Source organism: Crotalus tigris, unplaced genomic scaffold (genome assembly GCF_016545835.1).
Source record: "Crotalus tigris isolate CLP2741 ecotype Arizona unplaced genomic scaffold, ASM1654583v1 scf7180000018525.42219311030:4301911, whole genome shotgun sequence".
NCBI lineage: Eukaryota > Metazoa > Chordata > Lepidosauria > Squamata > Viperidae > Crotalus > Crotalus tigris.
Window position 1 is genome coordinate 2253815 of NW_024097057.1, and position 25634 is coordinate 2279448.

The following is a 25634-nucleotide window of genomic DNA, read 5'->3' on the forward strand; positions in this document are numbered from 1 at the left end:
TTACCCGGAAGCTAGCAATCCAATCGGACTGAGCTTTTCTGTCATAGCGCTTGTCTCTAGCGCCCGTGGGGGAGGGGCCTCCTGCGCGGGAGCCGCAGAGCGCAGCCAATGGTTGCTCAGCGGGGAATCCCGGCAGGCCTTGCGGCGTGATCTGGAAGTGGGCTTTCCGGCCGCGCCATGTCGGTGGTTTTCGTCCCCGAGCGCCTGCGCGGCAAAGCCGAGGTGAACCCAGAGACGCTGCGACGGGTGAGCGGCGGGGGCCCTCCGGGGGGGGGCGGTCTGGCGGGCGGAGAAAGGGCGGATCCCGCCAATGGCGAGCCCGGCTTGAGCCCCGCCACGGGCCCTGCCAGACGAGCGGCGGCAGGCGAGCGACGGGGCGGACGCGAAGGCCGGGGGCGGCCGTGCTGGAGGGAACGGGCTAGCCGTCTCCTGGCCTCCGCTAGTTAGGGAGCCTGGACGAAGGTGCCGCGTTTGTGGGTAACGTTCCCTACTGTGACTTTCAGCTGCTGGAAGAAAACGACCAGCTGATCCGCTGCATTGTGGAGTATCAGAACAAGGGAAGAGCCGCGGAGTGTGTGCAGTGAGTGGCGCTTTCGTGCTGGCCGAAGGAGCCGTTGCTAGACGTGCATTTAAACCCCATCCCTGCCTCGGGCTGGAGCTCAGCTCATCCTGACGGATGAGCTAGATGGAGCCCCATCCTTTCGGGTGAAGAAAAGGTCTGGGTGCCGTCCTCCCCGGAAGCCTGCTTTTGCTCATTGAAATCTGCTTTGCGTGAAAGGTTTGATAAGCTCAAAGGTGGGGCTGCTGCGTTGTTTTCTTTTGGGGAGAGGGACTCTCGGTCTTACTGTGAAGACCAGAATCCGAATGGGATGCTGGGAAATGACAGTTATATCCCCAAATCATTAATTTATGGGCCATTGTGAGATTTTAAGCATTGTCAACGAGGGTTTTTAATATCTTCGTATATGGTGGACTGTGTAGATGGCACTCGGTTCTATCTTTTAATCTACTCACCCCAGTAAAGCTGTGGAGCTCTTAGCTGGATGAGAATAAACAAACTGGAATTTAATTGGACAACATGCAGTTAGTAAAAGATTTTCAAGTGGAGGTTAGTAATTAAGTCTAGACTGGCTTACATTGTCCTAGAATTGGAAAACCAAAGTAGGAGGTGATTAGATGTATGAATAAGTAGCTTAGCGTAATACATCCCTACAGGGTGGAGCTCGCTTTAGTGAGAAGACCCCAGAAGTCTTTGGCAACTATTGAGAAATCAGAACAGCAAATTCTGAAAATTCAATTGCTGCTTTGTTGTAATCAATTTTCACCATTTCATTCTTTGTTTTTCTTCCTACAGGCACCAGCACACATTGCACAGAAATCTTATTTATTTGGCTACTATTGCTGATGCATCTCCTTCCCCAAATGTAGAGAAGACGACCACAGAGTGAAATCTTTCCCGGCGCATCTGAATTTACAGAATGAATCAGCGGATGAAGAGACGACCAACTACATTTGAAGAATCTCTAACTGAAAACTACAGAACTCTGCTTCCTCTAAAAGAGGATGTGCCTTTGCATGATCAGTAAATACTGTTTTATTTCTCTCCTTATGCAGAGAAAATGCCACTGAAGTCAGTTACAGTAACATTTCATTAAGGGAAATCTTGGGGGGTCATAGTTTTCACAAGCAGATTTTCCCCCCAGATTTCTTCATTTTCTCTTATGCTAAGAATGCTAAGCTTTGATTATAGAGTATAATTTATTAAAAAAAAAACGAATTGTCCTAAGTCCTTATGTATTTGGCAGTCGAAAAATGTAAATGAGTTTTCAAGTGAAACTGGGATTGATGCTACGGCATCAGCAGAGGAACTAGCTGTGCCGGTGAGGCGCTCGCTGAGGGAGCGGCTGCCAGTAACGGAGCCAGGGAAACGGGCCAGGTTGGGGGGGAGCTGCCAGTGCCGCTGCCACGAGGTGAAGCCGGTGGGGGAAGGGGGATCGGATCCACGCACCGCAGCCTCTCATGCTGCCCCATGGCACAATGCATCCCCCATGATGCAGGCGTGCTGAAATCCTGTACCATTCTGGACAAATGGTCCAATATCTTCTTAAAACCCTCTAGTGTTGGAACTACCACAACTTCTGAAGGCAAGCCGTTCCACTGGTTAATTGTTCTGTCAGGAAATTTCTCCTTAGTTCTAGGAGTTCTTAGTTCTCCTTTTGGTCTTCTTCTGGCTAATGTTGAAGTAGAACTTAAATGCAAGTGAGGTTGCCCTGTAGGTATAGTTTGAAATTCACAAATGTATTAAAATGTATTAAATTATTGTAAAATTATAAAGGTATTAAAAATTCCAAAATCTTTAAGTATTTCAATTAAATAAACTATTATTTAGAGCAAATTCTTGAATTTGAGTTACCACATTGATGAGAAAAGTCAATTAAATCTGAATTTTTAGTGCATGATAGTACTGCAGTGCCTGAACATCCATTTTACAGAAGTTGTGACATGCTGTCTTTGGTAATTTGACAGCTTTTTAAAACATATTTTGGTATATTCAGATGAAACTTATGCTGCATATTCATATGCTCTAATAAATGGATTGTATGTACACGTGGATATATATAAGTGAATATATGTGGCAGGACCCACAGCCTAAAAAAGGGCAGTGCAAGGAGAAAAAAATTTATTTTATTAATTGAATGCAAACCTATTGATCAAAGTGTATTACCTGTAAAATAAGGCACTCCCTTTATTAAATTAGCATATTCCCATCTGCATTAGCACCCATTCTTTCTCACACATAGAAAACAAATATGCACACAACACTTCCTCTTTCCAGTAGAAACTGCCAGAAAGAGGGCAGAAATAGAATGGAGATGGTGCAAGGCAAAATGACAGCTCCAGTGGGTAGAGAACTAAAAAGAACAGAAGGAAGAAAATTCGATTGAAGGAAAGCAAGGTAGTGGTAAGGAAGATAAGAGAAAGAGGCAAATAACAAATTCAAGCTAATTTTCAAGGACAGTTGCATTTTTCAGCAATGATTTTTGTATTTGCTTGTTTCCAATACTCATAAGACAGATATTCCTCCCCCCCCCCCAACTTTTTCTACTGAAGGAGAGACCTCTGTTAAGCAATGTTCTAGCAAACTAGAAACTGCAGTTTGCTGACAGAACCCCTGGCAAGCCCTGTGCTATGAAGCCTTCACTAACTAATAGAAAATTGTGAGTGGCATCCCACAATGCCTACAGTTGCTAAATGGACTTCCAGTGCCCCCCACTGTGCTAGATGAGTTCAGCAGGACTGCAGAGCCATCTGTATATCCACAGATAAACTGCATAACAGCGTGTCTTCTTCAGACTCAAAGGACTACAGTATATATGTAGAAGGATTATCTTCCTGCTCTGGATATGTGGCTCAGAGAAGCACTAACGGAAAAGGCCCGGGCCTGTGCTGCTTGTGGTGGGGGTTATATAGGGTGGGACACCTCACCTGCAGACAAGGCCTGAACACCATGTAGGCATAGAACTCACTTGGTAATTGTCAGAGAATAATGAAGATGGGCTTTAAAGGACATGCCATTTGTGTCACTGCTTCTCTAGAGTGCAGTAACGTCAACAGAAGCACAGCCAGTAGAGACCTTGTGTGCCACAGAGAGTGGAACTGCCTGGAATGTGATAGGGGAATCCTGAATGGGTCCCTGAAGGCCTGAAAGATCCTTTCCAAACAACCGCCTACAAGGAAGCTAACTTTGCAGGAGGAAGTTTATGTGCTCCTAAGAGATTCAACAGGTGGGCAGAGCAGCCCTTTCAGGACCAAGCAGAAGACCCCGGAGTGCAGCTGGGTTCGCTGGCTGAGAAAGGTGGGATTTGCGGAGTTGCATCATTTTGGATATCAGGCTTTTCTTAATCAGTTATGGTCTTCAGATGTATCAAGTGCAGTATCTGGGCTAGCAGAGCGAATTGAGGCTAGACACAGAAGACCCCTTGGAAGGTCTGATTTTCAGGGACTATTAAGATACTGTGATCCAGGTAGCAGGTAGCTTATAGTGGAAAGAGATCTACTGAAGGTTCTGATTCATGGGACGGAGCAGGCAGGTATCTGGGAGGCAGCCCCCTGCTCCTGCCTTGGGGCAGTATTATCAATTGTACTGTAGAATCAGTAGAGTAGGAGCTACCTCCCAACTTCCAATAAGAGGTAGTCTCTTACTCCCACATTGGGCACCCCAAAATTGTTCCTGTCTGTTGGAATAAGCCCAGCTAACGATTCTCTCCAGCCACAGCAGGAGAATAACTTTCAACATAATTGTACTCATTTTTTGGATATATCTTATTTTAACATGATATAACCTATTATTAAAGATATATCTTTAATAAAGCAAATAGGGTTGTTTTTACTTACAGGTGCTTCAACATTAAAAACAAAAGGTACAGTTCCAGTTCCAAAGCATTAGTTATTCACATAAGTACTGCATTAAAAGATAATCTGACTAAGCACCATGCCCCTTGCACGTGGCTGGGTGAAACCTTGCTTGCCAATACTTGGGGAAATTATAGGTGTTCAGAATAACTGGAAGCAGTGGAGGATGCAGCACCTACTAGACAAAAAATGATTCACCTGCATTTCCACTATTTAACTTCAATTTTAGAAAATTGCCAATGTTTGCATTTGTCACTCAACTGCAGCAGCAGCAGCAGCAGCAGCTTAAATGCTCTATAGCAAATCTCAACACAACATATATCTGTACTTGAAAGCCTTGTGGCATACAACTGCAATCAATTTTAAGGTCCAATACAAGTTTTCAATTGTATACTTGAGACTCAAAATCACTTAAATTCACCAACATTTTAGCAGAAAGTACAGAACATTAACAATGTACAGACAGAAGCCACACTGATTGTGCAAAGCACATGACTGTAAAGTTATGCACAGCAAACAGTTCTGTAAACATGGTAAGGATGGGATTTCAGGAAACAAGATGACAATATCATAAATACAGGCAACATTGGCATCCTTAACCAGCACAAAAAGTAACATTTTAGGCCTGCCAAGATGGCCAAACGGCGCACAAGCAGAAGGTGGATGGGCTTTTATGCTATCCACCCCAACATTTAGTGTTTTTATATATATATATATATATATATATATATATATATATATATATATATATATATATATATATATGTATAGTATCTTTAATACACACATGTAAGTTTGTAGAAAATGGGAACTTAAATGTGCTTTTATCTTCATCAAAAACTATGTGTATTTATAACTAATAACCCATTTACTTGTCAATGTATTAGAATGATATGAATTAAGAAAATATAAAAATAATATTAATACTGTCAAAAACCTTTATACCAGAAAATATTGTGGTTTATAATTACTCTTTCAAAGATGAAATATGAAAATTTAAATAGGTTTTATAAAGACTTCTCTCACTTCAATTAATATACAATGGGATCACTATACATATTTACCTTTTTCCCATTTGAAGCACCAATCATTCCCCAGATCCACTTTGGTTGGAAGATATTTCTAATTCCACAGGTTCATTTATTTAATGGCACATATTGACTGAACGTAGTTTATTTTAATTCTTAGCACTACAAAAAAATAGCGTTTTAAGTTCTCTCTATTCTGAGCCAGCTCATGTTTTTACACACTAAGTCTAGCACTGAAATAAGACTTATATTTGCAAGTAGTCTTAACTATTCTTTCATATATTTAAAGAGCACTGTATGGATAATGCCTTTGGCCAAATGTAAAAGTATCAAATGTAGTGTCATAACTCCACCGAAAGGACTTTATGGAGGTGGAGGGTGTTCACTGATTGGCCAGATCACTTCACAGACCTTGAGCAGTTTCCAGCTGTTTTGCACAAACTAAATAACTGGAAAGAATTAGATTTTCAGTTGTTGTTTGCCCTACTCCTGTTTCAAAGAGTTTGTGCGGCATATTGACAACTGCTGCATTAAAAAAGCTACCACAGCTTGTGAAAATCAGAGTGAAGACTTTATAATTTTGTCAATTAGAAATCTGAAGAAAATGAGCATTGAGCAAAACTGCTAGATTGGCTTAAAAATACTCAAATCTGTTTTAGCAAGAAATGGTAACTATAAATCTATATGAAAAAATAGCTATAAAATACAGTGTTTCTGTGGTAAGTAAGAGTGTCACCATTTGTTACCGGGGAGTCCATATGCTTTGAAAGGGTCACAGTTTAGAGTTGTGTAGACACTGTGTGCCAAGTGCTGCAAGGAATGAGAGACTCACTACCAAAGCTGTCACCCCACATCACATCCAGCAGACAGAAACAAAGCAAGCCTGGATCATACCAAAGACTTTGGTCCTCAGCTGCTTCTCTGGCCGGGAGGAAACGGAGGCGCGTCAGTACTGCGGTAGGTAGGACGGCCGACGCTCATGCTTGCCCGGGAAAGACTTAAAGCCCTTGTGCCCCTGCTTGTGCTGAGACGGGGGCAATGGAGGCGACTGCTGAGGCTGCTGGCTGTAGGCAAACGGGGAGGCCATCCCTGCGGGCGGAGTGCAGTCGTTGGCGGCTGACCAAACGGGAGATGGTAGGATCTGCATGGGGTCGTTCCAGTGGCTGGCAGGGCTGCTTAGCTGATAGAAAGACATATTCTGGCCTGGCTGCGAATGTTGCCAAGGAGCCTTTGGGGGCCACGTTTTAGTTTTATTGTCCTGCAAGAGCAACACGGACATCTGAGCGTCAAACTCTGTCCCCAAGCCAGGCATAAAAGACAATCAGACAGAGAAAGAACCTCATGCTCTCCCCCAACCTCCCTCCGGCCCTTTGCCTTTACATAGGATCTTAAATCAGCTCTTGACATAGCCTTCCACATTATTGTTAATACAACTAACTGCTTAATGGCTCCTTCAATCATTTTTGTACTTGCCTGGTTATGATCATCCACGGTGGAAAGGAGTGGTGGTGAAGGAAGTGTGCTTGTGTCTTGTTCCCCGCTGCTGTGTTTTCTGAAAAAACAATAAAAATGTTGATTTATTTATTTAGTAAATTTGTTTGCAGCTTTGAAGCAATTTATAAGCAATAAATGATTTATATATATTCATTTCAATGAAGGAAAATGTCGTGATAGTTTAATAGGAAAATACTGTTTAATCAATGCAATCCTGTATTCAGTAATTCTATAGTCAAACTGAGAGAAGGCATGGCGGCACCCCCCCCCCCAAATATGCTAGACCAAGGGATCCCCTCTAACATTAACCGATTCCAACCCACCTATCTACACACAATGCTCTGAGAATTGCGCTTCAGCATTCTATCAATTAGCACCCTAGTATTCTTCTGGAATAACTGTGGGAAGTTGTAATTGCTCCCCCTATCATCTCTAAACTGGGTTCAATCTCGTCGGATCCAGCCAGGAATTCATCTAGTTCAAGCATGTTTAACAATGACCTACTGGATATCCAAGCAAAGATTCAACATGCCATGCAAGCCCAGATCTTTGGATTACCCTTGAGATACATTGATGCATCCTGAAATTGTGTGAACACATTTACTGGCTCTGACACAAGACTGGACCCTTACCCAATTCACACCAGCTCCATTCTTTTGTTACCTTGACAGGTGAGACATTCCCACACAGACACTCTTCGTAATTACTTTACAGCAATTATCCTGACTCCACAAAAACAGAGGCACTACAACCAGTCCATGTCTGCATCTTCAACCTATTCAAATTCTACCACTCAGCGCTCAGCCCTCAACCCCCCCCCCCAAATTTACTATGTAAATCTATATAATAAGTTGAGGAATCAGTTCAGGTGTGGTAAGAAAGGAGAGAGATCTGAATTTCAAAACGGAGCTTCTTTTGTGATTCCTGCTAAGACAAGGGAAAAAATTAAAGTCAAAGGTTCCTTGTTTGACGTACCTTCTTTGTTTGACAGCAGCCACGATGTCAGGCCCTGAGAACATGGAAAACAAACTGTCTCCATTGGCAGAGGAGGCCTCATCACTGGAACTGGCAGAGTCCCCCTGAGTCCCTGACCAGCTATTGGTCATCTCCCTACAAAGAAGCAGCAAGGCAGGATTGAGAGGGGCTCCCCAAGGAGCTGGGGAAAGTGGGGTTCAGAGTTAATCTTGATAGGGCAAGATCTCAAGGAACAATCTCCAATTCACTAAGCTACAAGGTAAAATATTTACCTTGTAGCTTAAGTTCCTGTGTTTGGAATTATTCTTAGCTAAATATTCCTCTTAAAAGGAAAAATAGAGGCATTGCTTATTCACGTGTACCATTAAGAGAAGTATGGCATAAGCATTTAATCTATAAAATAAAATGTACTGGATCAACAAAACAGCCTCAACAATCAATTAAAGCCAATTTACTACATTTCTATTAATAGTTTGCACAGTGCAGTATACAAAGAAGAGCTGCCAAGGGCTCCTTACCCATCTGTGAAATACTCTGGGAAGGGCCAGGTCCTGTGCAGGTCATCAGGATGAGACCAGTTGCTACGTGTGTTGCTGGGGCGACGAAAGTGTTGCGCCTGCCTTTTCTGTTGCATGGCCTGGCTGACCCCAGCCACATAGCGGGCAAACTCTGGATCTGAGCCAACTGGGCAGAAGAAAAGAAATCTCTATCAATCAGCTATTTCTTCCCCAATTATCCCTTATTTAATTCTTTATGCTTAGCAAGCTACCCCTCGGTTGTGCCTGAATCCATGGGCATGCCTAAGAAACCCGTTAGTAGTCCAGAATGTTTGTTGAATGCTGAATATTCAGCACCACACAGAAAAGTGCTTTCCTGGCAAATTGTCTTTGTGTAATGCAAGCCATGAGCAAAGCAGCAGCACAGGCAATCGCCCATGTGATGGATGCGGTGACCGCCTGATGCTCATGGACCACTGAAGGAAACTTACTTTGCTGATCGAAAAAGGCGTACAAATAAAACAATCATTATAAAAAGTGGCTGTTAGTTGCTTATAGTAACAGTTATGTTATCAAAAGCAGAAACACAAATTAGCTCACCAAGCTGAAAAACAATAACAAAATAAAGCAATTTAGGCCAAAGGAGGAGAGAAAATTTCAGATTGAACTCAAAACCATGCTGCCCCTACAGGAGGCGGCTGCTAGCTCAAGAGAATGCCCTGGTGCTCAAAAACATCTGGAGACATTCAAGGTGCTGTAAAATAACGTGTTGATTAGTTGAGCTCACCTGCAGGGTCAAAAGGTACAAATTCTCCCAGCACCCCAAAGATCCCATCGCTTTGGTCACGATTTGGCCAGGTGTTATTTCTCGGCCCTTGAGATTTTTGCCCCAGCATCTCCGACATCATGTTATCCATGTAGCTGTTCACCAGGCCCAGGCTGTATAAATCAGAGCTCAGATCGGAGAAGGCATGGGTGCCCCACTGAGGCAGCGAGGACAGCCCTGGCCCAACAGTCTGGCCTGGCGGCTGGTTGGGACCCCCGGGCCACTTACTGGGTGGGCGCTGCTGCGACCCGATGGGCTGGCGCAAGGGCTGATAGTGCTGCTGCTGCTGCTGCTGTTGGGGTTTCTGGGGATGGGGCTGCTGGGGCAGCCCCGGCTGAAGATGGTGCAGTGGGGTGTGAGATGACGACTGTAGGGATGGCAGCTGCACAGCAGCCGCTTTCTGTTCTGCTGCTGCAGAAGAGGAGGCAACCGAGGTTCTTCTCCTCGTTAGGGGAGAAGTCTGTTGGGACTTGCCCATGTTGAAACCCGAAAGGAAATCGATGACCTCCTGCATTTCCTGGTCAGTTGGTAAATTCATGCCCTTGGCATCCTTACCATCTTCTACAATGCCTCCCTCTTGCCTTTCAAGGAGGCCGTTGACTCCATGATGGTTTGAGCTCTGCATCAGCTGGGCGGGCTCAAGGACCCTCGGAAAGTTGCCAAGGTTCAAAATACTTTGCAGCCGAGCATCCGCATTACTTGGTAGTTTTGCTTTGTCCTCTGAGTTGTTAGTTATAAAATGGGTTTTAGAAGGTATATTAGGAATGGAGTAATTTCCACTGTTGTTTGAACTTGTACAAGAAGTTTTTTTGGTAAATCGTGATGTCAACTTTGAGAAAGTCTTCTGCAAGCCACCCGTTGCTTTGCTGCCGTTTCCAGATGGTAAGTCAGTGTGACTTCCGAAGTCAGAGCTGTCGCGTTGGAGTTGGATCTGAATGTAGGGCAACACTTGCTCCCTGGGAAACAAAAATGACCTTCTAGTTCAGGTTAAAAAATTACTTAGAAAAATATATAAACATGCGATTCAGGAATGAACAAAACATAAACAAACAGTCCACCTGCCTTTATTACTGAAACCAGATGTGTCTGTGTCTCCTCTCTGTAATGTGCCCCCCTGGGTTTTGGATGTGCCATTAGCCAAGACTCCAGGGCAGGTATGGAAGCCGGTGATTGTTTCCAAAGGCCTTCAGGTGTGCTGTCCCAGACATAGCTGGATGGGAGACTTACTAGGTGAGGTTGAGCCATACAGATCAGTTAGGATTTCTATTTGTTTACCTCTCTCCTTGCAGTAGAGCTGCAACTGCCTGAGATCCACAACTCCATGGCTAGGTGGGCAGTGGAGCCCCCGAGGCTTATGGTCCTGGGGAACTATGAGCTGCCTTCTTTGAACCTAGTACCAAGGCTGGTTCAGGAGTTCCTGGACACCAGGGACAAGTTACAGCTTATGCAGAGCCAACCGACAGGAGAGGTCACATATCAGATCTAGTCTCTCTCTCTCAGGGAGTGGTGTTCTGATCTGAGTTTGGGGGGATCAGTCCCTTCCTATGGAGAGATCACATCCTCTTGCCTCTGGATTTCTCTGTGTCCACTCCCACCCACTCCATTTCAAAGCAACATGTTAAAGCAGATTTCTCAGAGGCATATAAATTGAAATAGGAAGCTAAGATGTGTATGCAAAAAAACCCAAAACCCACCAAGGTTTTCCTACCATGTCAAATGCTGCTGCCCAGAAATTCTGATTCCTAGTATAAGTGGCTTGAACAACTACGAGATGAAGCTTCTCACAGTCATTTTCACCTGAGTGAGGAGTGTTATGCAATGCTAATTCTGTACCAATTGTGGCCACAGTCAGGCCTACCAACCTTCCTTCTTTCCAGCGATTTAGGTCAAACACGGCAGTATAAAGTACATCTACCAGTCCTAACATTTTCTCTGGATCCAGACTCCTCTGCAGCAGAGACATTGTGGCTGGGTCTTCTTTCAGGCACCTGATGCAGATGGAGAATCAGATATTTCCAGATTACTAATGTAATTAATGATCAGATTACTAATGTTCTGATCATGACACGGGACAATCTTTTGACAAAGGTTAGGCAGGCTCTTCGTGTGAAGTGAAGCTTCCAGAGATCATTCAAAACTGATTACCACTGTAATTATCAGCTGCGTGACTTAAACTATTTGCTTCCTTCAATTTACTGTATTAGGATAGTTTTTATGATACTGTAAACCACAGTGAGATTTTTAATAAGATTTCTTAACTTTTTCCACACACAGAGGCACGCACAATGCTGTTTTGGGTTTCCTTAAGTAGCAAATTCTAATTACCAAGTTGATGGGACTTGAACCACAATTCTGGAACCTTCTAAGCTGATTTGTGGTGCATAAGCTTCTTTGTTTTCATTCTGTGCTGTGTCTACAACCACCTAATTGCAAAGAAAAATAAGTAAGCAACTGCCACTTTAAAAGTACTAGAATGACCCTCTTCAAACTTAACAACAAATCATTTTATAACAGCCACCAGGGCCCCTGGGGAGCTAAACTCTAATCGAAAACTTTTAATAAAGAGATATGTGTGAATGGTATTTACAGTTGTGAGGAGCTGCTGAAATAATCGTGAAATGTAAGAGTAAGAAAGTTCAGGATGTATTTAAAGAGGCAAGCATTTCACTAAGCATTTTTCATCAGCTAATAATGTAATCTTCCTTTGTGTGCTTTTTTGGAAAGGTATAAACATTTGAACTCAAGGGATCCATTTTAATCTTGGTTACTCCTGTAAACTGCTAGACAAGATTGGAAAAAACGAATCCTGACCACCCTCTGGTCACTTGGACAAAAGCTTTGTTCTCATCCCTCAGATGCCTCAAACTGTCTGCACTCTGTGGCAGCGGATTTTAATGGTGGAATACCCACGGCACCTTCGGAGGAAGCAAGCTATTCAATCCCAGCCAATTAAGCTTCCACACACCCGGCCTGGGAAATGACTTCCAGCATCCATTGTTCTTCCTGTACAGATGTTTCCTTCTCCACCAACACCCAAACAGGATCTTCACTAGTGCAGTCAACTAGAAGCAACGCAGTGGACTTCCTGAAGCTGCTTCTGTGCCTCTGTAAAGCGCCCGAAGTGGTTTCTGTTCCACTCACCAGAAACAATGGAGCTTAACTGGGGTTCAAAAGTCACTCAGACTCATAAATACACGCCACTGGCCACGGGCTCAAATTTTAACCAGGTGACCATGGGGATGCCGCAACAGTCCAAAGTGTGAAAACTGGTCATAAATCGCTTTTTTCAGTGCCACTGTAACTTTGAATGTCACTAAACGAATGGCTGTTTAAGTCGAGGACAACCTATATACCCACCTTTAATTTCCCCCCTGTGGGTGGAGGAAAAAAGCAACTGCCTGAAGTTAGGATGAAAAATAATCTGTCCAGGAATATAAATATTTTCCCACATCAAATTCAAAAATAAGCTGCTACAATAGGTAGCTAAAAAAAGCCCACCCAAACATCTCTGTTTCTCACAATTCAAGGAAAAACATGGTAAAGTAGATGAAACTAGTGAAACTTAGTGTTCCATAGAGGGAGATATGTATAAACTTCTGCTCAGAATCATTTTTCTCTGGGTTATACAACCTCCCCAAAACAAGGATCATGAAGAAGATGCTGGTTAATGATACTGTGCTATGTGCCAAAAGCAAACTTAGTCCAAACTGAATCCCCTACATGGACAAGAGTTGTTATCAGCAATACTTGCAAAGACCAGAGAAAGAAACTCAAGGGTAGGAATCAACACAAAAGCATAAGCGGGATCATCTCAAGAGTGACAAAACAGAGAAACAGGAAGATTGAGAGAAACAAAATGAAGAAAAAGAGGCCAAACCTTGAATCCATCATTTTGCGGCAGGCCAACAGCTGTAACTGAATGCTACTCTTTCAGGACTAAATGATCTGCCTTCCACTCCTGCCTTCCCTTAACGTTGGTCGCCTTGATACAGCCGTCAATCCACCGCTACTTACCAGCCCAGCTTGTCCAAACAACAACTGTACAGCAGTTTTACAGGCTCCCCGCCATGTAGAAGGGCAAACTTGATTCAGGACTTCTGTCACAGGAGAGTCATCTCTTGGGGTCATTCCATTATGGTAGCCAGCTTCTTTAATTAATTGTATCATAGTGTGCTGTCAATATACACAAGGGGGAGAAGTTAAGCAAAAAACAAGCAACATAAATATTCCCCATTCCAACTCAATATATTTTGCACTGCTGACATCTAGCATTCCTACTTATATTACTCTTGCTCAAGTTATGATGGCCCAAGCCAAACTTCACCAGTTTCCCACAAACTTACTGCTTCCAGGCATTGCCACGCCCCCGTTCCAGCTCCAATTATTCGATGTGCACATGGACAGGATCAAAGGAAATGCCAATGGCATCCAGAAGCAGTACAAGAGAATGTTGGAAAGTGGTACTGAGTGGAGAGAAAGAAACAATGCATGAAACCATCATGTTAGAGAGATTTGGGGATAGTTTAAAGAGAGGTTGTTTGCTTTAATTTTTATGTTTGTCATTAAATCCAACTCTTTCCATAACTGAAAACCAGAGCCAGGATATGAGATTTCAAGTGGAACACTGTTCTCAGCTGAAATTCTCCCAACAATAGGAATCCCAGAGCAAGAGGGATAGCAGAGAGAAGGATTTCTATCTAATTATATTTAATTAATCATGGACAGAATCTGCCTATAAAGATATTTACAGTTTCAAGGCCATAATTTCAATGTAGAATCATTGAAATATAAAAAGAACGTGAAAAGAAGCAACTCTTTTCACACATTTTAATGAAAACTACTGGTTTTCTGCAGCAAAGATATACTATGCCAATTGATAGCAACAGAAAAAATATGTAGAGTTCATAGTCTATCATGTAGATAGACTATGCTAACAGAATGAATCATAAGAGTTAAAAGGGAAATCTATAAGAAATGTAAGAAGAAGAATATAGTCATTTCCAGGGAGGTATAGCTCAATCCAAAGAAAAAGTGGCGATGGCAAGAAGGCAGAACATCTTAATTCCTATTTTGAACCAGAAGAAATTGGAGTCCTAGTTGACCATCATTGTGACACTGGAGAAAAAAGAGGTTAGAGAAGGGGAATATAAGAATATAACCAATTTAAGAGAACTGTAGTTTGTGGGGCCAGATGGACTTCATCTTAGGTTACTGGAGGCTACAAAAAAACTGCTTTTATTATGTTCTGAGAACTCCAGAAAGAGGGAAGAGAATAGCAACAAAGATGATAAAGCGTATGATGAACAGTTGCAGGAACTGGGTATGTCTATTCTAACAAAGAGAAGGACTATCGGTGACATGTCTTCTAATATTTGAGGGGGGCTATGTTTTTCTGTATTTGTTTCCGTCTTCAATGTCTTTACAGATGTTATAATACTGCTTCTTGTCTCTTCTAACAGCATTCTGGAAGTCTAATAGGACTTTCCATGTTGTGAAGAGAAAGGTTATTGACCGGTAGTGGGATGGTTTCTTTCCTTGTGGGGGTCCTTCACAATTGGCACTGTCCTGTGTCCTCTCTGGGTGGAAGTCGGCTGTTAGCAGCATCGATGATGCTAAACATTCATTCACTGCTTTTGGTTTCTTCAGTCAGTAGACATGGATCATGTCCAGGCCGGTTATTGTTCAGCTGTTCATGTTCTTAACCCATTGTTTATTTCATTTTTATTTATTTTTCACATTTCTGAACCACCCATCACCCTCAGAGAGAGACTCTTGTTGAATGTCTGTTACTGTGATGGTGACCGGTTCATGTTCTGGGAGATTGCTGTCGATGACTCTCAGGTCCTGCAGCCAGTTTGCACTGGTGTTACGTATCTTCTCTTTCTACAATATGTTCTTCCAGTCTGGTTGAGTTTCTGCTGTTGGTGGTTCTGCTGTTACCTTGTTATTGAACTGCTGTTAGGAGTACATCTTGGAGGGTTCTTTGGAGAACTGGCCAGTTATCTTCTTAGCCTCTGCTTCTCTCGCGTATCTCCTTAAGTGCTGTAAGCCTTTGTTCAGCATTCTCTAAGGTTTCAGGTAGTCGGGCCCTTGTATTTTTTCAGTAATCGAGTCTTATCCTTAATCTCCATAACCGTCTGTAGTTCTATCGACTAATTACTCTCTGAGATGCCTTAATCAAAACTTTTAGCCTAATTTTCTGGGGGAGGCGGGGAGAAGAGGATCTTATTTTAAATTATGCAGCCAAGCATCCCAGGATTACAGCAGCTATAGTGTATCACTGGGTTAAATTATGATGGTAATAAGGATTGTCATGAGGGTTCTACTGGCGTCTTCTTGCGTACAATCTGACAGTACTTCTCCACTGGGTCTTGGTAGCCGGCAGCTAATTGATCCATGATCTTATATGCCATATTAGTATTTGTGCTCTGTAATGGAGGGGGTGGAAACTTTCCAGATTCAGATGTTGGTTGCGCATCCAGTTGTTTTTCCAATTCTTCTTGAGTCAGGAATGTAATATACAGTTGATCTACCTCAAGGTGTGAGAACAGCTTCCTCTTCATTATGTTGAAACATTGGACGTAGGTTTTCTGTCCATCCATATTGATCATATGTCTCCTCTGATCAGGACTACAGTTATAGTAGCATTTTATCAATTCCAGGTTCTCTCATTTAATCCATATACGGTTTGTTTCAGTAGTTCACTTATCTTCAGGTTGTTGGTTTCACAAATGTGATGCTTGTTAATCGAGGTGACATGTGAGCCGGCATAACTCTTAAGTTTGTTTCATTCTCATACACAAAGTAGGCAGGGTCTTTGCTCAAGGATCCCTATTGGTAAACTAGGTACCATCCAGGATTTGAGCCCCAGTCTCCCACATCAAAGGACAGTGTTTTAGCCACTATGCTATCCAACCACATACACATATGCACACAATTTTTATTAAGAATGTTGATTATAATAGTAAAATTTAATACAAATTAAACTTAAAAGACAATAGGAGTAAACATGCAAGAAAAAAGTAATACAATGAAGAAATAAAGATTGATTTCCAATCTTCATCACAAGTGTAAACAAATTCAGTGACTCCTTCACCTCTTTTGAGGTTGCAAAATGTATCCCATCCTAGCCCATCTCTTATGTATAAAGTACGATCTTTTCAATCCTTATGTCGGCAAAAAATCCCTAAAGGATTGCCAGAATTAGCAACATACCTTGTTCCCTGCAGCCACCACCTCCAGCCCTGCCACCATGAGGAGGAGCACAGCAAGAATTGGAAGGTTAGACCAAGACACAGAGGCTAAGTTCACGTGAGGAGGAGTTTCCTTGCAATTACAGGTAAAAGTGTGCTGCCCAAATTGAGACAAGGAAGCAAACCATGACCACCCAAAGCCATTCTGAACACAAGAAGAAACTGTTAGAGAAGTTCAGGATGGCCTGACGCAAAGCAGAAAAGATGCCCAAGTAAAATGGCAGAGAGGTTTTCTTAGCTGAACACAGAACTGGTTTTTGCGCCTAATTCAACTTTACCTTCTCATGAATATACTTGTCCCAGTAACACCAATTTTCAAAGGCCTGCTCTTTGCCTCTATGTTTTCAGCACACAAGGTTCTACTCAAAGCAGTAAAAGATTTGACAATGCAAACTATTTCATTTAGAGACTTACCGTTTTCAGTTTTAAATTATCTGCTGCAGATTCATTGAAGGAGATTCCTTTCAGAAAGTGGGCCCCTATCTGGATGGGAACTGTTGGCAGCTCACACTGAATCGGCTGAGAGGGAGTCTGTCTCCGTCCAGTCTGCTGGGCTTCAGCTTCACTGCAACAGCCCTTTTGCAAGACACAAAAGGCCAAAGCAAAACGTAACAATTTAATTGTTACCCAGCAGTTTTAGTGGATCCCCTTGACTGGATCCAGAGAAAGAGGCTCTTACCTGCAAGCTTTCTTCAATTGCCTTTGGATTCAAGTGGAAACCAGCCTTCATTGCATATTCACAGTGACCCAAACTTTCCAAAGCAACCTTGTATGCCTGATACATGTACAAAAAAAGCATCTCATAAGAGATAAATACAGACTGTCCATAAAACCTAAAAAAGGAAAACCGATTCGGTATTCAATCACTCGTTAATATGGATCTGTGGTTGTGTGAGGTCTAGACATTAAAGAAAATAATCCCACTAGGGAAACTGACCTGCAAAGCACTGTCTGTTTTCAAGTTCAGCTCTTTTAGCTGGTGCTCTGGAATGGCCACATTCTGGGAGCAGAAGAGTTGCTGGACCTGAATTCCAGCCAAACATCCGTCTTTCTCTCGAAGCCGCGAAGTAGCCTTTAAATAGATGGCAGGAAATGTGAAGGTGACAAAATGACAGAAGTAATTTTAAATTGTTTAGTGAGGTTAAATTTCATAATTTATATCATATTGGGACCTTAGTTAAAGTTTAGGAAAGAGACCCTGCCGCTTTGCAGTGATCAAACAAAACAAAACTCTGATCAAAGATCACCTCATCATGACAGACAAAGGGACTAACTATGCAAATATAACTCTTTTTGTATCATTTTTGAAAACATTTTTAAAACAAAAATAGTACAGATTTTGAAAGAGGAAAGGAAATGAAAGTAATAAGAAAGAAGAAAAGAAAAAAGTTATAAAGAAGTGGCTTCCATTTTCTTATCAGCAGTTACATTTATATTTTACCCTCTCCTTCTAAGGCTACAACATAATTTTTTTCCCACAATCTATCCTTTCTACTCATCAAACTCAAAAATCACAAGTTCATTCTTTTTCTTTTTTTTGGCAAAAAGTCATTTCGGAGTTTCCAGTCACTAATGAATGTTAATTAATTAATACAGCATTTTAAGATTCTGTCTCTGTTAAAAAAATTAGAAGTGTTAATTATGTTAATTATTAGGGGCTAAAAGTGGCCCCTTTAAGTCCGATTGGCTGGGTTAACTTTCCTGTTGCACATCCCACCAATCTCTTTGATGTAATTAAGCAGGTCTTCTGAACGTGGCCGTAAAGAAATTCCCTAGACCTGGAAACCTAGCTACCCTAAAGGAAGCCAAGATCAATTCAGTGCTAGGTGAAGGGCATGGCAACAATTTTCCATCTCCCGGTTAAAGGTGATGGGAGCCTGAATTGAGAACTGCTGACGTCTCCGCACAGCAGCGCAATCCCACCTCTCTTGCTCCCTTCCAGGACCGTGTTGCTTCATCCAGTTCGGCTGTGGGGCTCACGCCGGATGTCTCCCTCAGGCCAGGATCTTTTCTTCCTTGGGCTGCAGCCTCACTGAAGCATGACTGAGCCACTGGCTGGACTTTCTGCAAAGCCTGGGAGAGAAACTGGAAGTGAACCTGCATCACGGTCAAAAAGCAGCGTCCAAGTACCTGTTAAAATAAGAATAAATAAATAAACCATGAAGTTGGCAGTTTTTCATGAAGTTGCAACCATCACAATATCCCCACAATCATGTGATCACAATTTGGGTGAATGACAACCAACCCTCCCTTATGAGAGGTGCAGAGTCCCGTGTCACAGGATCACCACTGCAAACCCTTTCTGCCAGCCTCCCACAAGCAATGGGGAAGCTGGTAGGAAGTCAGAGGTAGCTCCTGCTTCCACTGCTTTTTCATTTGCCCATGCTCCACAGCACCTGCCCATAGCTCCATCATCCCCCTGTGGTGCCCACCACCCTCTTTTCTTTTCCCACTCAACAACCTGTTTGGTCTTGGGGTTACAGTGGCAACTGGGGCTGTGGGATTGCCATTGCTAAGGAATAGGGTCACATGATCATGCACTTTATGACCGTATCACTTAGCAACAGAAATTCTGTTCCCAATTACCATCAAATCTGAGGACCATCTATATAAGGCTAAAGTAGCACCTATAGTGACTTATAGTGCAAAACTGTGGGGATTGTCACAAACATCATTGCTTGAAAAAACCCACACTCACTTCTTAAGATCCATTCTGGGAACAAATAAAACACCCCTGCCTCTGCAAATAGAGCTAAAATAGGCATCCACTCCATCCACAGCTGTACAACAATTCAAGCTTTCAACTATTGATAGAAGGTTCTTTTGGGGGATCATAATGAATTATCAAAAAGTGTCTTGTCAAACAGTCTGGCATGTTCCATCCTATCAACATGTTAAAATCAGTTTCCAAAACCATCTCACTCCAGGGATATTCATGCCCATATTTAATCTCAGTCGGCCAAGTCAAGGACATGTTCAAACAAGAGGGTTAATACTAGTGCTCAAGTTGATAAAGTGACATTTACGGTACTAACATTAAATCGTTAAAATGTTGGCTCAGACCATTTTACAACATATCTAACTATGGTGTGATACAAAATCAAAGAATAGCCCTAACCAGTGCAAGGTTTGAACTCGATTTTAAACATGGATAATTTCATCAAGTACCTCATCCAGAAAAGAGATGTATATGTGGCCCACCACAAATAGAGGACATCACTCATATCCTCTTTGACTGTCCATTAAATGCTTCAGCCAGAGCATAGCATTTAAAGTCACTAATTGGCAAGACAGCCCATCAATAAGCTCTTACCTCCTCCAAGGCACAGACTCATCATGTACCTTAAGAAAAACTGCCATGTTTACAGCTAAAACCATTCAACTCGAGAGCTTCCAGCTTAGATTAGTTTGGGGTTCACTGCCAAGGGGATGATCTTACATGATTATTTCACTGAATATTTTTATATCCCAATACACAGCATTAGTTATCTTATTGTATTTAATATGCTCATACTAATTAATAAACAATAAATTAAACTAAAATCAAAACTAAAACTCTTTCCTACTATTTTTCCCAGCATAGAGCCTTCTCCAGAGAGATAGGTCTTCACATAATCTGTCCGAAGTAGTACAATTTCAGCCTGTGACGCATTTGTGACTTGAATGAAAATCCAGGGTTGATTTGTTTGATGATCCATTGGTTTATTTTGGCTGTCCATATTATTCTTTGGAATTTTCTCCAACAACAGAGTACAAAAACATCAGTAAGTGTCCTATCTTGTTTCTTTTACTTGCACGGAGTATCATAGGGAATGTCAGGTCTGTAGCTTTGTACCGGGGGCTATGATGGTTGAGACTTCCAGGGATGGCTGTGGCTTTGCTTTTTACAGCCCCAGAGCAGCAGCATGCCAAGAAGTCCCAGGACAACAAGCAGCCACAGGCTCCACAGTTCTGGAGCTGCTTGCTGTCTCACAAGGCAGGTTGCAGGGTGGCCAAAAGGGCACAGATGGGGGAAGGAGTTGAAGAGGAGACGGTCCCTTATCTTACTGAAATTCAAGATTGTGAGGGACTAAGCCAGAGTAGTTTTGATCGGGTGGGTTCACAGCTAATGACCAGTGTTAAAGACAGCAATGCCAGGATTTCTGTTGCTAAGCGATGCAGTCGTGTGGCACTGCTGTTTACAATCACATCACTTTGTGATGGAAATTTCAGTCATTAGCTGAGAACTACCTGCATATCACTAGTCATTTCATGATTTGATCACTGCAATGCACTTTGCACGAACTGCTTTTAAATACTACTCAGAAGCTTCAAATGGTCCAGAATGCAACAGCAATAGCAGTAATGGGCATGCTTCAACATGTCAATGCAAGACCTCTGTTTTGCAAGCTGCACTGCTTCCCAGTATGCTTCCGTGTGCGATTCGTGCGGACTCTGTTACCTGATGCCAATCTCTTCTGGTGTCAATCCAGATGGTTCAATCTGGTAGAATTGGTATGCTTTGGGTTCCTTTGATCAAGCAGTGCTATCTATGGGAAGCTTAGAACCTTCTTAGTCTCTTCTGGAATGAGGTTCCCCTTGAAATCTGGTGCTCTTGTGGATTTAAAGACCCGGCTGTTCTCCCAGGCAGCAGGGAACAAGGTTTTTGTGTTGCTACCTGCATTCACAATCTTATCTAACATTTCCTACTTTGATTCTATATTTTTATTTGTTCTTATACTAAGCCACCCAGAGTTTATCTGGAATTGGGCAGTACCTAATTCTTGGAAAACTTATTAACAGGGTTTTCATTAGCCTTCAAATAAAATCCTTTTGATATACTAAAAAGTTGTCAGGATAACATTTTAATAGCTATAGCGCAGAAACTATTTCCTAGAATAAATATGCTTTTTCATAGACTCATACATTTGTATGCAACTCAGAGGTCATCTAGTCTAATGTTCAGTATTTGATTCATATGCAAATTAAAATAAAATTCAGGTGTTCTAGTAAAGTTTCAGATGCCTATCCTATTACAGAAGCTTTATTAAATACACAGAAATAATTTCAGCTACTACTTTTGTCATCTACTTATGTAACTAAAAAAACCCTCTGTATTTTATACGTGATATTATTGCCAATGGAATCTGGAAAAGAGCAGTGTATTTTTATCAAATTAACTGATGCCGGTATTTTGAAGATTCTATGATAAAAAAAGAATGATAATCAAAAGGGTTTCACAGACCGAAGAACATATGGTCCTATTAACTTTTCCCCTTGCTTCATTTATTTATTTATTAACAAGAATGGGTCAGAAATGGTCGAACCTAAATCTACTTGAGTAGAACTGCTTATAGTAGTGGCTCACTCCTCTAGTCTCTTCTGACATTCCATTACAATTCAATCATTTCCTTTCTTCCTACAAAGCTTAAACCTAACAGCTTAGGTATGCCGACTGACTTCTCTGGGAAGTTTCATTATTTTAAGTATTCAACAAGAAAGTACCAGAAAAGAATTGCACCACTTAGGGGCTTTGCAAAACCTCTTAAAGAAACAAAAACTATTGGTTTTGAGTCCAATTCATTTAACTTAAAATAATGTATTTAATATATTTACTTTAATATTTATTCTGAAAATATCAGAGAGCACGTGATAATACAAAGAATATGCAGCTCCATACTATTATGATAAATAAAAAGAAGTTGACATTACAGAACAGACTGTCAACACAGCCAGCTTAATTTACAAAACTTCAGAACATACAACTCTATATCCATTTAAAATAGTGGTTTTCCTTCAAAATGTTGCAGATTGAGATGCAAGAAAATGTGTTTTATGTTAAAAGGTCATCTAGGTGCACAAATCATCATCACTTGAATAATTTACACAGATTGTAAGTGGAAGGGATGACATTTTTTTATTTTTTCTCAATTACAACCCAGTGTGAGCTTGGAGGAGTGGGCACATGGCAGTTGCTAAGCATCTGAATAAGGATGGAACATAAGCTCATCAGAATTCACGTGGACATGCTGCAGCACACTCACCCACCTATTTCCCTCCCATCTTGACCTGCCAGCTCCCCAAAGGCACTGGCCTGCCTTGCCACCCCACCAGGTTCCACGTACCCCCAATCACCATTTGCTCACTCACTTTTTGAAGATATCCAGAGCTTAGGAAGTCAGAGTAGGGAAGGCCACTCCCTTGCTGGCCATTGCTGGGCCATGGGACACAATCCAGAAGAAATCCTGCTGCTTTTGCTCCCCTTGCAAGCCACACTACCTTTACACACAATCCAGGAGAAGAAACACTGTTGCTTTCACTCCCTTCACCATCCGTTCCTCCCCAACGCTGCTGCCCCTTTTGCAAGGGGAGCAAAAGCAGCAGTGTTCCTTCTCCTGGATTGTGCCACGTGGCGTGGCCCAGCAACGGAGCGGCCTGATTGTGACAGGGTGGGGTATGGAAGAGGCCCACAGGGCTTTGGGGAACCCAAGGGGCAGGAAGCTGAGCATGAGATATCTCAGAATGTGGGGGTGCCCATCTGCCTGCACCAGGCCTCCCACCCAAGTCACTGTGGGCTCTACCTAACGATTTACGCATTCGTTTAAAGACTGGATTGGAGAAAGCAGGGACGGGAAGGACCTTAATTATGCATTTCACTTAACATATAACTTGACTTCCGACAGTAACAGGCAGGCTCCATTACTGTCGTAAGTCGAAAACTACTGTCTTCTGTTATTCTGTTAAACTGTGCCAGAAAGCCTACTAAATCATCCTCAAGAAAGGCTGTCCAGCCTTTTCTTAAAAACCTCCCAAGATGAACATACTGCAGCTTCTGTATGTAGACTGTTGTATAGATTTTACCATCAGAGTGTTTAACCTAAACACCTAAATTACTTTATGTATAAAGTACACACAGCTTGCTATCCTCACTATTAACATCACTGAAGCTTAACAGCTCTGAAGACTAGAAATAATATTTTAATCATCTTACACATAAACTCAGACAGGAACAAACAGAGAACAATCAAGGCTATCTATAATAAAGGGAGACATATTCCAATGTAACTTCATTCATATATACTTACATGTCCCAAATTATAAATGATGTAAATATATTTAGCATTATGCGAAAAGAAAAATGCACTTCTGACTGTGTACTCCCTAATGCAAATGGCAAGGTAGCACACATGTGGTATCAGCAATAAAAATAAAGTGACACCTGTCATTTTTACTTAGTACAGAAATGCCTAAGGCAAACTGTTGGGATGGATATAGAGAGCAGGAATGCAGAAAATTTAGCTAATAGTACCAGTTGCACAGGAGAGTTTTGCAAATTTAGAACAAGGAATAGTTTTCTTGTATCTCTTACAAAAACACAGAGAACACAAAGCAACCAGAAGCTTAAGAAAAAGATGTGCAGAAAGCTATTGACAGTATAGAGAAAGATATTGCTAAGCTGGAGCAGCATAATCTTGCTGTTTAACAAGCATTTATGCAAGAAAAAAATTGATTCTTATCAAAACCTCCTTGCAACAGTATTTTTTAAATCATGTCCTCAAGATAATCTGTTGGTATTCTTCTTGCTTTCTCCACAGATGTCATTTGAATTACAATAATAATTGTAATAGCAAAAAAGTAACTAGATCCTTTACTATTATATTAAACTTAAAGTGAAGTCGGTGTAAGAATCAAATCTTCTGACCAGGCCAGAATAAGATGATAGCAAAGCAAAGCATTAACATAAAAATATGCTGGCATGTACAGGGTCCAAATAATTCACCACTAACCCAATTCTTATAAGGTCATTTGGTAGATTAAGTTGCAATATAGAATGTTACCATACATTTAGGCTCTATTTGTTCTTTCTAATAAAGGATCTATTTGATTTATTAGGATAGGATAGGATAGGATAGGATAGGATAGGGTAGGATAGGAGTTGGAAGGGACCTTGGAGGTGTTCTAGTACAGCATAAGTAGCATCAACAGAGAGATAGTATCAAGGTTGCATGAAGTGTTATTGCTTTATACTGCCTTAGTAAGTCCACACTTATTGCATTCAGTGTTGGTCATCACAATACAAAAAAAGAATGCAGAAATGTCAAGCGCAGGGAAATCGGGAGAATCAGGTAGTTCAAATGAGTATAAAGATTTATTGCAAGTTTAAGCTCTCTACAAAAATCTGAGCTACTAACGGTCAAGGGAAATGAGCGGGAATTAAGAAGGCATTCATGGTGGGCTGGACCTAGATCTCTTGTGAGCACACAGAGACTCGTGACTTATGATGCATTTGACGCCTCCCTCAGGCTCAGCCTGGTCATCTCCTACAGAAGAGCAACAAAGGTGACTGGAAGCTGAACCGTATGGTGAATGGTTACCATAACTGGGAATGTGTGATCTGACGCAGAGGAGAACTAAGGGTGACATAGTAGCAGTCTTCTAATATTTGAAGGGCTGTCACAGAAAGGAGGGGGTCAACCTATTCTTCAAAGCACCTAAGGGTAGGACAAGAAGTAATAGATGGAAACTTATCAAGGAGAGATCCATTTTACAACCAAGGAGAAACTTCCTGTCAGTGAGAACAATCAGTGGTATGGCTTGCCTCCAGAAGTTGTAGGTACACCATCACAGAAGTTTTAAGAAGAGATTAGACCCCCATTTGTCTGGAATTTTATAGGGTCTCCTGCTTAAGCAGGGGGTTTAATAGAAGACCTCTCAGGTCCCTATATATAACTCTGTTATTCTGTATTCTGAGCTATTTTTAAAAGCTACTCTGCAAGCCTAAGATGCTAAAAAAATATGGCACCATCCAAAATTAGCTGAATCTCTCTCTCTCTCTCTCTTCCCCTCCCTCCCTCTCTCTCCCTTCCTCCCTCTTCAGGACTGTGCTTTACCATATGCATTGCAAATTCAAGGGAGCTAATTATCATTCCCAAACAGAATGATAATTCTGTTATCTCTGTATTATCAGTATGAATGGCTCTTATTCCATATACGCTGATTGCTGCTGGAAGAGACAATCAAATTCTACAACACCTGAAAACAAGTATTTTATCACCTTTTAAATTCATAAAGTAGAGCCATGCCAATTGCAAACTTCATAAGGTATTCAGGAATTCAATGCATGTCATAAACCTTACTGGTGGGCCCTATTTCTGAATATTGTACCAAA

General features: G+C 41.8%; 2 protein-coding genes across 8 annotated transcripts in view; one reads left to right on the forward strand and one right to left on the reverse strand.

Moving 5' to 3' along the window:
• Positions 1 to 99: 99 nt before the first annotated feature.
• Positions 100 to 2768, forward strand: SS18L2 (SS18 like 2). Its single transcript, XM_039353674.1, has 3 exons — positions 100 to 246; positions 504 to 580; positions 1355 to 2768. Exons 1-3 carry the CDS (start codon positions 178 to 180, stop codon positions 1446 to 1448), a joined length of 240 nt encoding a protein of 79 aa, XP_039209608.1. The 5' UTR covers positions 100 to 177; the 3' UTR covers positions 1449 to 2768.
• A 2420-nt stretch (positions 2769 to 5188) lies between these two features.
• The window catches only part of GARRE1 (granule associated Rac and RHOG effector 1), a 33503-nt gene continuing 13057 nt past the window's right edge, over positions 5189 to 25634 (reverse strand). For 6 of the 7 annotated variants that reach the window (XM_039353677.1, XM_039353676.1, XM_039353675.1 and 3 more), the window contains 12 exons: positions 18410 to 18616; positions 17424 to 17558; positions 17166 to 17261; positions 16901 to 17062; positions 13248 to 13406; positions 11559 to 11656; positions 11096 to 11221; positions 9195 to 10189; positions 8429 to 8594; positions 7911 to 8045; positions 6915 to 6993; positions 6388 to 6699 (listed from right to left, as the gene is read on the reverse strand). In XM_039353677.1, coding sequence (XP_039209611.1) covers positions 6388 to 6699; positions 6915 to 6993; positions 7911 to 8045; positions 8429 to 8594; positions 9195 to 10189; positions 11096 to 11221; positions 11559 to 11656; positions 13248 to 13406; positions 16901 to 17062; positions 17166 to 17261; positions 17424 to 17558; positions 18410 to 18616 — 2670 coding nt within the window. Of the gene's footprint in view, positions 6700 to 6914; positions 6994 to 7910; positions 8046 to 8428; positions 8595 to 9194; positions 10190 to 11095; positions 11222 to 11558; positions 11657 to 13247; positions 13407 to 16900; positions 17063 to 17165; positions 17262 to 17423; positions 17559 to 18409; positions 18617 to 25634 lie in introns of all 7 variants that reach the window. The other variant, XM_039353681.1, reaches the window with a different exon arrangement.

Excerpts from the sequence above, each read along its gene's own strand:
- SS18L2 (XM_039353674.1), top strand. The coding sequence starts at position 178 with ATGTCGGTGGTTTTCGTCCCCGAGCGCCTGCGCGGCAAAGCCGAGGTG. Across the intron at positions 247-503 it reads ACCCAGAGACGCTGCGACGG|CTGCTGGAAGAAAACGACCA; the intron begins GTGAGCGGCGGG and ends TGTGACTTTCAG. Across the intron at positions 581-1,354 it reads AGAGCCGCGGAGTGTGTGCA|GCACCAGCACACATTGCACA; the intron begins GTGAGTGGCGCT and ends TTCTTCCTACAG.